At 39.7% G+C, this 16209-nt stretch overlaps 1 protein-coding gene across 1 annotated transcript in view; it reads left to right on the top strand.

Moving 5' to 3' along the window:
* Positions 1–14547, top strand: part of EXT1 (exostosin glycosyltransferase 1) — a 478718-nt gene extending 464171 nt beyond the window's left edge. Inside the window, exons 9-11 of the mRNA XM_053715307.1 lie at positions 7398–7558; positions 9469–9640; positions 14055–14547. Of these exons, the coding sequence (XP_053571282.1) occupies positions 7398–7558; positions 9469–9640; positions 14055–14240 (519 nt within the window). The 3' untranslated portion in view covers positions 14241–14547. The remainder of the gene's footprint in view (positions 1–7397; positions 7559–9468; positions 9641–14054) is intronic.
* Positions 14548–16209: the final 1662 nt, after the last annotated feature.

The raw sequence follows: 16209 nt of genomic DNA, 5'->3' as shown, positions 1-16209 counted from the left end.
GAAAGGAAAGGTTTATTTCCTTCCTATGTTAGGGAGAGTCCACAGCTTCATTCCTTACTGTTGGGAAATACAACACATGGCCACCAGGAGGAGGCAAAGACACCCCAGCCAAAGGCTTAAATATCCCCCCCACTTCCTCATTACCCCAGTCATTCTTTGCCTTTCGTCATGTTAGGATTAAGATGGCGAACATTATTAGGAAAGAATTGGTCCTTCCTTTTCCCCCTTGTCTACTTTTAAAAAGTTGTTCCCGGTCCCAGACTCTCAACTGGATTTGTGGGGCTCCATTCCTAAGGTGGATGGTGCTAACTATACGCTTGCTAAATGTACTAATATACCTCTTGAGGATGGTTCTTCGTTTTAAGAGCCGATGGATAAGAAAAGGGAATCCTTTCTGAGAAAGATGTTTCAACATACAGGATTTTTGTTTCAACCGGCGGCTGCAATTGCTGCGGTTGCCAGAGCGGCTACCTACTGGTGCGACTATTTGTCTGAACTAATTGAGGTGGAGTCTCCCTTTGAGGATATTCAAGACAGAATTAAAGCTCTGAGAATTGCTAATTCTTTTATCTGTGATGCGAACATGCAAATTATTCGCCTAAATGCAAAGGCCTCTGGCTTTGCTGTCCTAGCCCGTCGGGGGCTCTGGTTGAAGTCTTGGTCTGCAGATATGACGTCTAAGTCCAGACTCCTTTCTCTTCCTTTCAATGGAAAGATTTTATTTGGCCCAGGCCTGGACTCCATTATTTCTACGGTTACCAGAGGCAAGGGTGCCTTCCTACCGCAAGATAAGAAGAACAAGTCTTAGGGACGGCAATCTTCTAATTTTCTTTTCGTTCTGACAAATCCCAACGACCACAATCCTCCTCCAAGCCCGAGCAACCCAAGAGTGCTTGGAAGCCGGCTCAGTCCTGGAATAAATCCAAGCAGAATAAGAAGCCTGCCGAAAACAAATTGGCATGAAGGGGGCACCCCCCGAACCAGTAGCGGATCATGTAGGGGGCAGACTGTCTCTTTTTTCAGACGCCTGGTTCAAGAATGTACAGGATCCGTGGGTCCTGGAGGTGGTATCTCAGGGATACAAGAGAGGCTTCAAATCTCATCCACCAAGGAGCAGATTCCTTCTCTCGAATCTGTCTACCTGACCAGAAAAGAAAGATGCCTTTCTAGGGTGCGTTCGGGATCTGTCCTCCTTAGGCGTTGTTGTCCCGGTGCCTATTGAAGAAAGAGGTTTGGGGTTTTATTCAAACCTTTTTTGTGGTCCCAAAGAAGGAGGGAACTTTCGCCCAATTCTGGACATAAAGTTCTTAAACAAATTTCTCAGTTTATGACCACTATAGATCTGAAGGACGCTTACCTTCATTTTCCAATCCACAGGGAACACTTTCAGTTCCTGAGGTTTGCATGCCCGGACCAGCACTTCCAGTTCATTGCCCTTCCGTTTGGCCTAGCTACTGCACCAAGAATCTTTACGAAGGTTCTGTGGGCTCTTCTAGCCGTTGCTAGAACTCAGGGTATTGCAGTAGCCCCATACTTAAATGATAATCTGGTGCAAGCACTATCCTTTCGTCTTCTTCAATCACATGGATGGAAGATAAACTTAGAAAAGAGTTCTCTTATCCCAAGTACCAGGGTGGAATTCCTGGGTACTATAATAGACTCCATATCCATGAGGATACTTCTAACAGACCAGAGACATTGCAAGCTAACTTCGGCATGTCTTGCCTTCTGGACCTCCTTGAGTCCCTCTGTGGCTCAGTGTATGGCAGTGATTGGTCTCATGGTGTCCTGCATGGACATCATTCCTTTTGCCAGGTTCTGTCTCGGACATTTACAACTGTGCATGCTGAGACAGTGGAACACCGATCATTCAGATCTGTCTCAACAGATAGTATTAGACAGCTGGTTGAGGGAATCCCTCTCTTGGTGGCTCTGTCTAGATCATCTGTCCCAAGGGACATGCTTCTTAAGACCATCCTGGGAGATTGTAACTACAGACGCAAGCCTTTCCGGTTGGGGAGCTGTTTGGGGTTGTCAGGAAGGCACAGTGGTTGTGGACTCAGGAGGAGTCCTCCCTCCCGATCAATATTTTAGAACTATGGGCAATCTTCAAGGCTTTGAAGACTTGGCCACTTCTGGGTTAGTCCCAGTTTATCAGATTCCAATCAGACAATATAACCTCAGTGGCTTACATCAAACATCAAGAGGGAACAAGAAGTTCCTTGGCGATGAAGGAAGTATCTCAGATTCTGGAGTGGGCAGAGGCCCACAGCAGTTCGATGTCAGCGATCCACATTCCGGTTGTGGACAACTGGGAGGTGGATTTTCTCAGCAGGCAATCCTTCCATCCTGGGGAATGGTCTCTCCATCCCGAGGTGTTTGCAGAGATGTGCAGCAAGTGGGGGAAGCCGGAGATAGATCTCATGGCATCCCATCTCAATACCAAGCTACCCAGGTACGGGGCAAGGTTGAGTGATCCCCAAGCGGATCTAATAGATGCACTAGCAGTGCCCTAGAGGTTCAGACTCGTATATCTTTTCCCTCCATTACAGCTTCTTTCGCGAGTTGTGGCCCGCATCAAGCAGGAGCGGGTATCAGTAATCCCGATTGCTCCATCGTGGCCGCAAAGGATGTGGTTTGCGGATCTAGTGGGGATGTCCTCATCTCCGTGGAAGTTACCTTGTCGCAGAGACCTGCTGATACAAGGTCCATTTGTTCATCAAAATCTAGATTCTCTGAGGCTGACTGTGTGGAGATTGAATGCTTAGTCTTAGTTAAGAGAGGTTTCCCTGAGAGTGTCATTGATACTCTTATTCAAGCTTGTAAACCAGTTACTCAGCGTATCTACCACAAGGTGTGGAGGACCTATTTATTCTGGTGTGAAGAGCGGGGTTTTTCCTGGCACAGAGTTAAGGTTGCCAGTATCTTTTCTTTTCTCTCCAGGATGGGCTGGAGAAGGGCCTTTCCGCTAGTTCCCGGAGGGGACAGATTTCAGCCCTGTCTGTTTTATTGCACAAGGGACTGGCTGAGCTTCCAGACTTGCAGTCCTTTGATAAGGCTCTGATTAGGATCAGACCTGTGTTTAGATCTGGGGCTCCTCTTTGGAGCTTAAATCTTGTTCTTTGGGTTTTGCAACAGGTTCCGTTTGAGCCTCTGCATTTCGTTGACATTAAATTGTTATCTTGGAAGGCTCTCTTTTTATTGGCTATTGCCTCTGCGCGCAGAGTTTCTGAGATCTCTGCTTTGCAATGTGGGCCCCCTTATCTGATTTTTTTTATGCAGATAAGGCAGTTTTACAAACTAAATTAGGTTTTCTTTCTAAGGTTGTGTCAGATTGCAACATTAATAACGAGATTGTGGTTCCTTCCTTGTGTTCTAATCCTTCTTCATCGAAGGAACGCTTACTTCACAATTTGGATGTGGCTCGCTGTTAGAAGTTCTAACTTCAGGCTACTAAGGAGTTTAGACAATCTTCCTCTTTATTAGTTGTCTATTCGGGGAAGCGTAAGGGGCAGAAGGCTACGTCGACATCCCTATCTTTTTGGTTAAGGAGTGTCATCCGCTTAGCTTACGAGACAGTGGAACATCGTCCTCCTGAGAGAATAACGGCTTATTCCACTAGAGCAGTGGCTTCCTCTTGGTCCTTTAAGGACGAGGCCTCTATGGATCACATTTGTAAGGCGACTACCTGGTCCTCCTTACATACTTTTTCAAAATCTTAAAAGTTTGATGTTTTTGCTTCGGCTGAAGCAGCTTTCAGGAGAAAAGTTTTGCAGGCTGTGGTGCCCTCGATCTCCCTATCTTAGAAAGGAAAACATAATATTTGCTTACCAGATAAAATTTCTTTCCTTCCAGATAGGGAGAGTCCACCGGCCCCGCCCATTTTTTATTGTCTATGTGCAGTCCCCTATTATTTATTTTATTCTTCTGGCACCAATTATACCCTAATGTTTCTCCTACTTTTCCTTGTTCCTCAGCAGAATGACTGGGATAATGAGGAAGTGGGAGGGATATTTAAGCCTTTGGCTGGGGTGTCTTTTCCTCCTCCTGGTGGCCAAGTGTTGTATTTACTAACAGTAAGGTATAAAGCCATGGACTCTCTCTAACCGGAAGGAAAGGAATTTATCTGGTAAGCATAAATTATGTTTCCTATCAGTTTTGTGTTTGTTTTTTATTATTCATATTTGAAATATTTAGTCATTTGATTTGTATTGCTAGTCAGTGTCAAGCTTGCCATTAGGGATAAAAAAAAAATACTTATTGAATAAACTACAATATATTTAAATTGATATTCTCTTTTTCTCTTATTCATTAGCTTGTTTGTTATTGAACAAAAGGGTTAAACGGGTAAAATGTCCCTCAATGCTCTGTCACTCTTGTATAGGATATGGCTTGTGAGCCAGATAGAAGTGGCATATTCATGTAGCCACCAATAAACAGTGGCCTTCTTAGGAATAGTGTCCCTGTTCAAAGGAGTAAAAGCATAGAACAACACACACAATTGGGATAAGCACAATTTTTAAATAAAAGCAAAAGGTGTTTAATGTCCTTTCACAGAAAAGGAAAAAAACTCTTGAAAATGAAAACTTCAGGACATCTCTTTATTTCAAGGATAAGGAAAGCCTGAGAAGGGTCACTAAACAGTCTGTCACTTCTAGTTATGGGGAGCAGTGTGACAGGAAAAGGACTAGCAAATGATTTGGTTGAGTAAGGATGAACAATAAAAACATGAAGGATTCATGCTACTTTACAGGTTACTTATAACAGTGATACCACCTAGAAAACGGAATACGCTTGTGTTAGACAGTACACTGTAAAGTTGTTTTCCCTTTAATGTGTTTCCAATTAGTTTGTATACCAGCTGCAGAGTATAACATGTATGAGAATTGTGTTCTTAGGTTTATTTGTGTATATGAAAAAGCTGTTTTTTTTTTTTGTTGTTATATTTTTTAAATTGAAACCACAACCCATTTAATTGGGTTCAGCTTACACACATATGTGTCTTTACCAAAGCCCAATGTGTAGTGAAAACAATTGAAAATTAAAATATTAATTATCTCTCCTACCTCCCACTGGGAATGTAATTTCTTCTTTTAGCTATGCTTTCAGAGCTTTTCTATAACTTTCATAGGGATACTACAGGTAAAATCAGCTTTTTGAAATGCCAATATAAAGTTAAAGGATTTAACTTGTCCTGCAGGTGGTATGGGGACACAGTAAAACAGGATAAAATTTCAGCGTACAATGTCCCTTTAAGTCTGCATGAATGTGTGCTGCCTAAACTGCTGTTCTGGTTCATATGTACAGTCAAAATGTATGTTTCTTTTAATGTATAGTTAGTCCTGAGACAGCAGGGGTGGATTTTTAGCTGCATAAAAATCAGACAAGTCTCCGGCCATATCAAATACAGTATACAGTCTTCTAAGACATTATTTTAGTGGATAACATTTGAAATATTTGATTGAGTTTACTTTCATTATGAAATTTGCCACTGACAACTGTGAACCTTCCACTACCACCAGAGAGACTACCTGCAACATTCTGCCCACTGATTGCTTGATCAGCACAGGAACTCATTTATGTATCTGTCCCTAACTGGCTATTGTAAAAGAGTTAAGATACACAATACCCAAGGGGGGTGTGTTCCTAAACTGGAAAACAACCCACATTTTGCTAATAAAAGGACAGATTTAAAACATATATGTGGATCCTATACAATGTGGGACTTCATACTGATATATACTATGTATGAATAAAATGTATTTTAGTGTCCGTTTAAAAGAGAATACTGACAGCCAAACCAATGGTAAAAAAAAAAGTATGTTTTTAGCTTTTTTAACCAAAATATAATCTTTCGCTCATCTTCGATTCTCATCTTTATAGTTGTGGATTAAACCGTAGAATTGGAAGTGAGTTTAAATGCTTATCTGTTTAATTTATCGGTCTCTGTACGTGTGATATTTTAAAAGCTGTAAAACACGCAATCTTCAACCTAATTACTTTCATTAGAAAGATAAAGCCACACAGGGAAATATAGTTCCGTATCTGGCCATTTATTTCCCTGTTATGTTTTAGTTATCGTTGCCCCATGAAACAGCTGGGATTGCAGTTAGCTAATATTTGGATCCTCGCCTATAGCCTGTAGGTTAGGTGAGCAGCTGTCGGGATATCTGCTGCTGCATCCACTGCTGTCCATGAGGATGTTCTGGAAAGGGCAAAATAAAAAGCTGATCTTTTTTGTGTATTACTACGGACTATATATTGGTAAAATCTAACACACAAATATATAATTCCTTGCATATCATTGAAAGTCTCTTAAAGGGACACTCAAGTCAAAATTAAACTTTCATTATTCAGATAGAGCATGCAATATTAAACACCTTTCCAATTTACTTCCATTAAAAAAAAGTATTTTTATATTTAATTTTTTTGAGTCACCAGCTTCTACTGAGCATGTGCAAGAATTCACAGAATAAACATATATGCATTTGTGATTGGCTGATGGCTGTCACATGGTACAGGGGTAGTGGAAATCCACATAACTTTTAAAATGGTCAGAAATAAAATCGACTATTCATTTGAAGTTCAGACTAAGTGCTATTGCATTGTCTTGTTATCTTGCATTTGTTGATTATGAAAATCTACTGTGTTGATTGGGCCTTTAAAATGGCATTCTCTATCTGAATTATGGAAGTTTAATTTTGACTTTTATGTTCCTATTTAAATAACTGCCTTTAGTACTAAATTCTTCTCCATAAATCAAGCTTAGTGTTAAAAAAAAAATATATATTATTGAGTAAGTTTAAAAAAAGAACAGCCTTTATTTTTTTTTTTTATAAAGCTGTACAGATTTTAATTTCTCGAAAGAAGGATAATATTTCAAAGATTTTGCTTTATAAGAATGGTGGTTTGTATGGCGTCAGACTGAATTTGCATTCATGAAGTTTCAATTTTGACCTTTCTATTCGTTTTAAAAGGTATTCAACAAGCATTACCAAGAGAACACATCGAATAAGATAGCAGAAGCAAATGGAAAGTTGTATGCTTTAGTGTCCCTTTAAGGTCTTTACTATACCTTTAAAAGGAATAATTGGCTGCACGCTATTAAGGCATCAACCTTTTATAAAAAATAAATCTAAAAATACCTCCCCATTCATTTATTTTTCACAAACCTCAGGATGACTGGGCGGCATTTATCTGTAGAGGCCTCAGGTGTGCGAGTGGCAAAGCAAAGATAAGGAAATTAACTGAACAGATTTGTTTTTCAAGATCTGTTTTATCCTCTGCTCATTTATGCATATTATTTATTATTTAATATGAGGAGTCTAAAGTGCACAATTTTAGTGGCTCATTCTTAAATTACATATTTGTGTTTTTTTTGTTTTTTTTTTTTGCAGGTGGACTTTGCCTTTACGGTTTGGCAGAGCTTTCCAGAGAGGATTGTGGGATATCCAGCCCGTAGTCACTTCTGGGACAGTGCCAAAGAGAGATGGGGTTACACATCCAAGTGGACTAATGACTATTCCATGGTACTAACAGGAGCTGCTATCTACCACAAGTAAGAAAACCTATTTCACAAATTGTATTCCTATGTAAGCGCAGAAGTGTATGGATTATTGCTTATTTTGTACATTTTTTTACATTTTCTTTCTATCTAAAAATTTGAGGCCAATTAAAAATGGAACCAATACTGCAGTATTCGGTATGTGCTTCTTACTAATGCTCATTGGTTGATAGGTACAAAGAGCATTTGTAGCTAGAAATCAGTGTGCATGAAAATGAAGTACCTATCAGCAAATGAGCATACTGTAGTATTAGTTTCAGTTTAAATTGAATTAGCTTTTATATCCCATGTGTTTAGGCAAAAAAATGAATATCCCTTTTAATTCTCTTTACATAATATCAGATCCTAATGCACTTTTTTTAGGACCTTATATATGGCGTCTCTAATGGCTTTACTGAGCCCTTAACGTTAGGGAAACCTCAAAACACTGCTGCCTTGGTCCAATAATAATGAAATGACACCCCCAATTCTCTGTCCACTACAATATTAATCCAACCATAGTCAGGGGTCTCAATGACTTAAAGGGACACTGAACCCAATTTTTTTCTTTCGTGATTCAAATAGAGCATGCAATTTTAAGCAACTTTCTAATTTACTCCTATTATCAAATTTTCTTAATTCTCTTGGTATCTTTATTTGAAAAGCAACAATGTAAGTTTAGATGCCAGCCCATTTTTTGTGAGCAACCTGGGTTGTTCTTGCTGATTGGTGGATAAATTCACCCACCAATAAACAAGTGCTGTCCAGGGTCTAAGCCAAAAATTGTCTGTCTCTTTAGCTTAGATGCCTTCTTTTTCAAATAAAGATACCAAGAGAACAAAGAAAAATTGATAATAGGAGAAAATTAGAATGTTGCTTAAAATTACATGCTCTAAGAAAAAAATTGGGTTCAGTGTCCCTTTAAGTTAATCAGATTGAAGATTTATAAGAGGACCGGCTAATTGCCAACTATAGTACCTCATAAGAGAGTAATTTCTCTATGGTCTGAAGTAACCAGGTACATAACTGACATCAGAAATAATATAAACCTGTCTAGCACTAGACCAAAGTAGCTCGTCTGTAACCACTGCTGATTGTCTTCTAGTGTCTACAGACAGAATGAACACACTTCTTCTCTCACACACAAATCACACAGCTCTTACACTACACCACAAACATAGTTGAGCGGCTGATGCACTTTTTTGACATCAGAGTGCCAGGACTGAGAGTTCCCTAATGCACAATCCGCAAACTGCACAAAAGCAGTGCTGTGATGCAATGAAAGAACAACATAGTAACAAAATGTCTATCATGTAGCACAACCTGACGGTGTCATTCCTGAAGTCATGAAATGCACCAAAACTGTATCGCCATTACATTTAGTCTAGGTAACCTAATGCAACACATCAGTGTCCGTGTGGTCAGTACTGCACTAAAGTTTACTGTTCTTACAAACAATGACATTAGCATATAAAATTGGATTTTAGTTTTCTTTTGTTATCAAATTAACTTCTTGTTCTCTAGGTTTCTTTTGTTGAAACACATACCTATGTAGGCTCTGCAGCAACAATGTACTACTGGGAACTAGCTGGTGATTGGTGGCTACCCATATGGCTCTGCCCATTAGCTTACCAATTAGCTAACTACAGCTAGCTACCTGTAGTTTATTGCTACTCTGGAACTTACTTTAACTATGTGTTTAACTTATATGCAGTGTAACTCATTCAGAGGTTTCAGCAGTTGTCCAAAAGAACTGTTGAGTACTAATGACGACGATGAACCTGTGCACCAGGAAATCTTGTTGTTATTTTATGATTCTAAAGAAAAAGTAATTTTCTTATTTTCATGTTTGGTCTGTTGCATACAGAAGGTTTCTTCTGGTTGACTTGTGAAGTTATTTACCTGGTCTATATTGCTCTCGGCAGATATTATCACTACCTTTACACACATTACTTACCTGTCAGTCTGAAGAACATGGTGGACCAATTAGCCAATTGTGAAGATATCCTCATAAACTTTCTGGTATCTGCTGTGACAAAGCTGCCCCCTATCAAAGTGACACAGAAAAAACAGTATAAAGAGACCATGATGGGACAGGTGAGTATCCTACAAATATGCTCTTGTTAATGGCTTCTCTACATTATACATTTGCTAAATATAATATAAATACGCAGTCCTGCTGACCATTTCATTTAGCTATTAGGATTAGTTTTCTCTAATTCTTAAAGGGATATTCAAATGCAAATGCTAATTCATTAGTGTGTCATTATATAGGGATAATTATGTGTTTAACTCCCTGCAAAGGCTTAAACATACAGATAAAGTCTGGCTTGCAGGTCCTGAGCAGGACACAAATAAAGTATAGTTTTCTATTGCCATGAATGCAAACAAAGATATGCTATAATGAATTAGATCTTATCTATGCACTTGATTGCAAAAAGATGCTTTAATGAATTAGATTAAATTTAAAAAAAGCATCTGGAAAGGGGCAGGCAACACAGATACAGCGTCTATGTATTTGCATGTTATTAAGGGGACATGGACTGCTACATAGCAGGAGAAAAATACTCTTTACTGTCTCTCTAGAGCAGGCTTCTTCTTCAAGCTTTTTTTTCCCCAAGACCCAGTGCCAGGATACCACATACCTTTGAAACCCTATTTTTATGCTTTAGTCTGAAAATTTCTGAAATAGTTTACAACAAGATAGCTGCAATTTTGTCAAACTTCAAAGTGTTGTAAAACGTAATGACACACACCCACTCTCATACATCACCCACCCACTCTCATACAACACTCACCCACTCTCATACAACACTCACCCACTCTCATACATCACCCACCCACTCTCATACAACACTCACCCACTCTCATACATCACCCACCCACTCTCATACATCACCCACCCACTCTCATACATCACCCACCCACTCTCATACAGCACGCGCCCACTCTCATACAGCACGCGCCCACTCTCATACAGCACGCGCCCACTCTCATACAGCACGCGCCCACTCTCATACAGCACGCGCCCACTCTCATACAGCACGCGCCCACTCTCATACAGCACGCGCCCACTCTCATACAGCACGCGCCCACTCTCATACAACTCGCGCCCACTCTCATACAACTCGCGCCCACTCTCATACAACTCGCGCCCACTCTCATACAACTCGCGCCCACTCTCATCCAACTCGCGCCCACTCTCATCCAACTCGCGCCCACTCTCATCCAACTCGCGCCCACTCTCATCCAACTCGCGCCCACTCTCATCCAACTCGCGCCCACTCTCATCCAACTCGCGCCCACTCTCATCCAACTCGCGCCCACTCTCATCCAACTCGCGCCCACTCTCATCCAACTCGCGCCCACTCTCATCCAACTCGCGCCCACTCTCATCCAACTCGCGCCCACTCTCATCCAACTCGCGCCCACTCTCATCCAACTCGCGCCCACTCTCATCCAACTCGCGCCCACTCTCATCCAACTCGCGCCCACTCTCATCCAACTCGCGCCCACTCTCATCCAACTCGCGCCCACTCTCATCCAACTCGCGCCCACTCTCATCCAACTCGCGCCCACTCTCATCCAACTCGCGCCCACTCTCATCCAACTCGCGCCCACTCTCATCCAACTCGCGCCCACTCTCATCCAACTCGCGCCCACTCTCATCCAACTCGCGCCCACTCTCATCCAACTCGCACCCACTCTCATCCAACTCGCACCCACTCTCATCCAACTCGCACCCACTCTCATCCAACTCGCACCCACTCTCATCCAACTCGCACCCACTCTCATCCAACTCGCACCCACTCTCATCCAACTCGCACCCACTCTCATCCAACTCGCACCCACTCTCATCCAACTCGCACCCACTCTCATCCAACTCGCACCCACTCTCATCCAACTCGCACCCACTCTCATACAACACGCACGCACCCACTCTCATACAACACCCACTCTTACAACACCCACTCTTACAACACCCACGCACACCCACTCTCATACAACACCCACGCACACCCACTCTCATACAACACCCACGCACACCCACTCTCATACAACACCCATGCACATTCTGTCATACAACACACACACACATATGAGGCATATTTATCAAATGTCTGTCGGACCTGGTCCGACAGACATCACTGAAGACATCACTGAATGCGGAGAGCAATACGCTCTCCATATTCAGCATTGCACCAGCAGCTCACGAGCTGCTGGTGCAACGCCGCCCCCTGCAGACCGCCATCAGGGAGGTGTCAATCAACCCGATCATACTCAATCGTGTTGTATTCCGGCGATGTCTGTCCGTCTGCTCAGAGCAGGCGGACAGGGTTATGGAGCAGTGGTCTTTTTCATACAACACACCCCCTCCCCGTGGTTTGAAGAACCCCGCTATAGAGATTAATTGCACACAAACATTCATTTGTGTTTAAGAATAACTGTTAGACAGTTTTAACTAACCTTTTTTATGCAAAACATTCTTCCCCAAAGGGCTTTAAAGTTTCCAGGATTTATGAATCTCTTTACTTGAGAACAGGTTGCTTAAAAAAGTTGTTAAATGTAAATAAGCTGTGAAGATATTTTGAAATTGGTATATTTGCAGAACACCTGCATAAGCTTAAGGTTCAGAATCCTTAAAACTGACAACTAAAAGGGCATTAAATGCTTACTTATTTTGTGTAACAATTGTGCTTTGTCCCACACTCCCTAGAGTAGACAAAAAGCAAATTCTGTAGCCTTGGTTTTCAAAATGTGGGAATGAGCTTAGACCATCTAGTTTATTTGCAGCATTTACTTTTTGACCTCCTTAGGGTGCGAGGGAAAAGCTCAGTTTTTACACCAAATCAAGAATTGTTCAATTGCCTTTTAGGGGTTTTAGCTGATGTTGAAAAGTTGATGATGAAAACCTTTGACCTATATGTTTTTGTAAATACTCTGAACAATATAATGTTATCCTCTAGCACCAGTTGGTACCTTTTTTTCTGCACTTGGTTCAGAACAGTTCATATAATATTCGTTTTAGTCTCAGAGGAATTCTTCAAAATAGGACTTCATTGTTCTTGGAATAGTAATACATGTGTGTTGGAAGAGAAAGCAATTTTCTGCTATATTAGCACACATCTGTTCCACGTGTGGGCATGGAAATAACAGACTTCTGCAGAACAGCAGGAACCCAATGCATATGTTAAATGGTTATCTGTTATTTTACGGCTGAAGAGACTGTTGTAAACATAAAATTCTTCTGTAGCTTTAATAGAGGAGTTTTAACCAGTTTTTAACCAGTGTGTTGGGACACACTGTTATCTCACAAGATTCCAAACACATAAGGAATGAGAGGGTTTATCAATACGTTCTGGGTATAATAAGGATTATAAAAGGCATAGTGTACCCTAAATTGTACTCCCCATTAATTTGTTCCCAATGATCAATTTTACTTGCTGAAGTGTATTAAATTGCTGCTTTTGCCTGTGGTATCCCTGCCTAAACTTAAAGTTTCTATACGTAAGTATAGGCTAAAGAAAAGCTGCAGAAGAAATTTCAATGCCAGATGAAATAAAATGTTAATTTTTCAATTGTTCTTTGTAAGTATTGGACTTTGAGAAATAGACAGAGATAATATAAAGAAGCATGTGTCTGTACAGAAAGTGATAAAATAAGGAGATCTGTTTTCACTGCAAGCTCTAACCATTTTAATGGGTTGTGGGTTCAAAGATCAAAAATAAACCCAATTTAGACGTTTCTCTTACATTTTATACTCTGCTGCTGTAATAAAAAGTATTCGGAAATGCATTAAAGGAAAGACAATTTTACAGTACTCTGACCCGTTAAATAGTTAAAAATGCAAGCACTGTATAAAATATCTCTATAAATTTTATTTATTTTCATTAAAAATAAACTGACCATATGTGATGTTTACCCTTGTAGTCTGTTTTTTAAAGAATCAAAAAGTTAGAAACCTCTTTTCTAAACGATTTGCAGTTTTCTCACAGAATCCTTTTTTAATTTCCTTTTTCAATTGTGTAATTTACTCTGACACAAACATTGGTGTTTTACAAGGACAGCAAATTAAACCAGAATCTAATTTGTTCTACACAAAGGTTTAGAAGTTTAAGGTAGAACAATTGCAGAAAGTCTCAGACTGATTAATATTTCAAAAAAGTGGGACATTGCTTTCTAAAAATTAATGCATTCCTTGGCAGACTGGTTCCGTGTGGTTTTCTACAGCAGTGAATGCTTATTGTGACAGTATAATAATTTAATATAATTGTGTGTGTGTGTGTGTGTGTGTGTGTGTATATATATATATATATATATATATATATATATATATATACAGCTTTTTCTTAGCTTCTTGTGCAACAATTTTAATGACACTATAATAAAGATTAATTTTATTACGGAAGTTAAACAGACTTTTTCTTTTTTATATATAAATATATATATATTATTTTTATTTTTTAATTATTATTATTATTTTTTAATTATTTATTTTTATTTTTTCCAGACCTCCAGAGCTTCCCGCTGGGCAGATCCGGATCATTTTGCCCAGAGACAGACCTGTATGAACACATTTGCCAGCTGGTTTGGCTATATGCCGCTTATCCATTCACAGATGAGACTCGACCCTGTTCTCTTTAAAGATCAAGTCTCCATCCTGAGGAAAAAATATCGTGACATTGAACGACTTTGAGACATACTGCCCCAAGACTGAGCCTTCTGCCCAGTGCAAATACATCAACACATGGACAACAGCTGTACAAAAAATATATATGCAGCATCAACACAAAGAAGGGGAAAACCGCAATTGGAAACAAGACTTTTGTGTCAATAGCCCATTGCACTGGACTGCTACAAACCCTCAAGCTCTTTGTTGTCTCAAAGCTAGGCTGTGTACAGTTTAATTATGGAACATTAAATAATTATTTTTGAAATGATTGCTATGCAGGTTTAAACTTTTTTAATGAACAAAAACTATTAAAATCAGAGATCTTTCTTTATCCTCGCTGTCCTGTCTTTAATATATTTAAAAAATAAGTCTGATTTATTATCACATTATTTGACTATTTGTATTTCCCATTTTCAGTAATAACAGCACTTACCCTAATAATAAAAAATGTACGTAAAGAGCAAAAATGTTAAATCAAATCACATATGGTAAACCATAATACTTTAAAGAATGAGCTAATGTCCAATATTAGAAAATTGAAGTGAATACAACAAAGTACAATCTCAAAATCCCAGCCAAACTCTTTAAAGGGACAGTCAACACCAGAATTTGTTGTTTAAAAATATAAATAATACCATTATCACCTATGCCCCAGTTTTGCATTACTTACACTGTTATATACTTTTTACCTCTGTGATTACCTTGTATCTAAGCCTCTGCAGACTGCCCCCTTATTTCAATTCTTTTGACAGACTTACATTTTAGCCAATCAGTGCTCACTCTTTAGTAAATTCACGTGCATGAGCTCAATGTTATCTATATGAAACACATGAACTAACGCCCTCTAGTGGTGAAAAACTGTCAAAATGCTTTCAGATTAGAGGAGGCCTTCAAGGTCTAAGAAATTAGCATATGAACCTCCTAGGTTTAGCTTTCAACTAAGAATATTAAGAGAACAAAGCAAAATTGGTGATACAAGTAAATTGGAAACTTGTTTAAAATTACATGCCCTATTTGAATCATGAACGTTTTTTGTTTTTTTTCGGACTTGACTGTTCCTTTAAAGGTAGACTGGTTTTGAGAAATATATTCCAAAGACCATGTAGATAGATATGTTGATGCAGAAAAGATCACAAAAGTCGCTCTGCCATAATCGGCACTCCAATAACGGTTAGGTATAACAGCCCATCTGAAATTCATCATAGGAATATGGTGAAATATCTCTGTATTTGATAGATGAAATTTGGTGCTAAATTATTACATTTGTGGAAGCACCAATACAATGCTACAATCGCAGATTGTTGTTCCTGTGACCAGATGTGACCATGCCGGGCAGCTCTGAGGACCCCATTGGCAATTTTAGCACTGTATTGGTACTTCCGCAAATATGCGTAATAACTTCGCACCGAACTCCATCTACCACTTATACAGAGATATTGATCTAGCATTCCTCACATTCCCTCTAATATAGAGGAATACATTTCAAATGTTCTATCTATTCTTAAAAGGATGTTTTCATTTTACTGATTTCTGCTTATTTTCATTATTCAGGTCGAGAGTGATAGCATTCATAGATGTCAATGTGAAGCTATAAACCTTCTCTTTTCGTTATTTTTTTTTATAGGTGAACCTACTGCAATCTTGTTATACAATAAAAGAGATGGAGGCAGTTAATATTGATAGAAGGGCTCTTTAGTTGAGACATTGGGTAGCAAATGCCAATTTGTAAGCTAATTTTCTTCATAAATGGAAAGAGTCCACAGCTGCATTCATTACTTTTGGGAATTAAGAACCTGTCCATCAGGAGAAGGCAAAGACACCCCAGCCAAAGGCTTAAATACTCCTCCCACTTCCTTCATCCCCTAGTCATTCTTTGCCTTTCGTCCCAGGAGGTTGTCAGAGAAGTGTCAGAGGTTTTAGATAGTCTCTTATGGAGGGTAGTACTCTTCGGCATGGGACTGGAGTTTTAAGTAGTCCTCCTGAAACGTTGCTC

The sequence above is a fragment of the Bombina bombina genome, chromosome 5 (assembly GCF_027579735.1).
Source record: "Bombina bombina isolate aBomBom1 chromosome 5, aBomBom1.pri, whole genome shotgun sequence".
NCBI classification, from domain to species: Eukaryota; Metazoa; Chordata; class Amphibia; order Anura; family Bombinatoridae; genus Bombina; species Bombina bombina.
The sequence above is the reverse complement of the archived record's forward strand: the minus strand, read 5'-3'. Positions and strand labels throughout refer to the sequence as shown.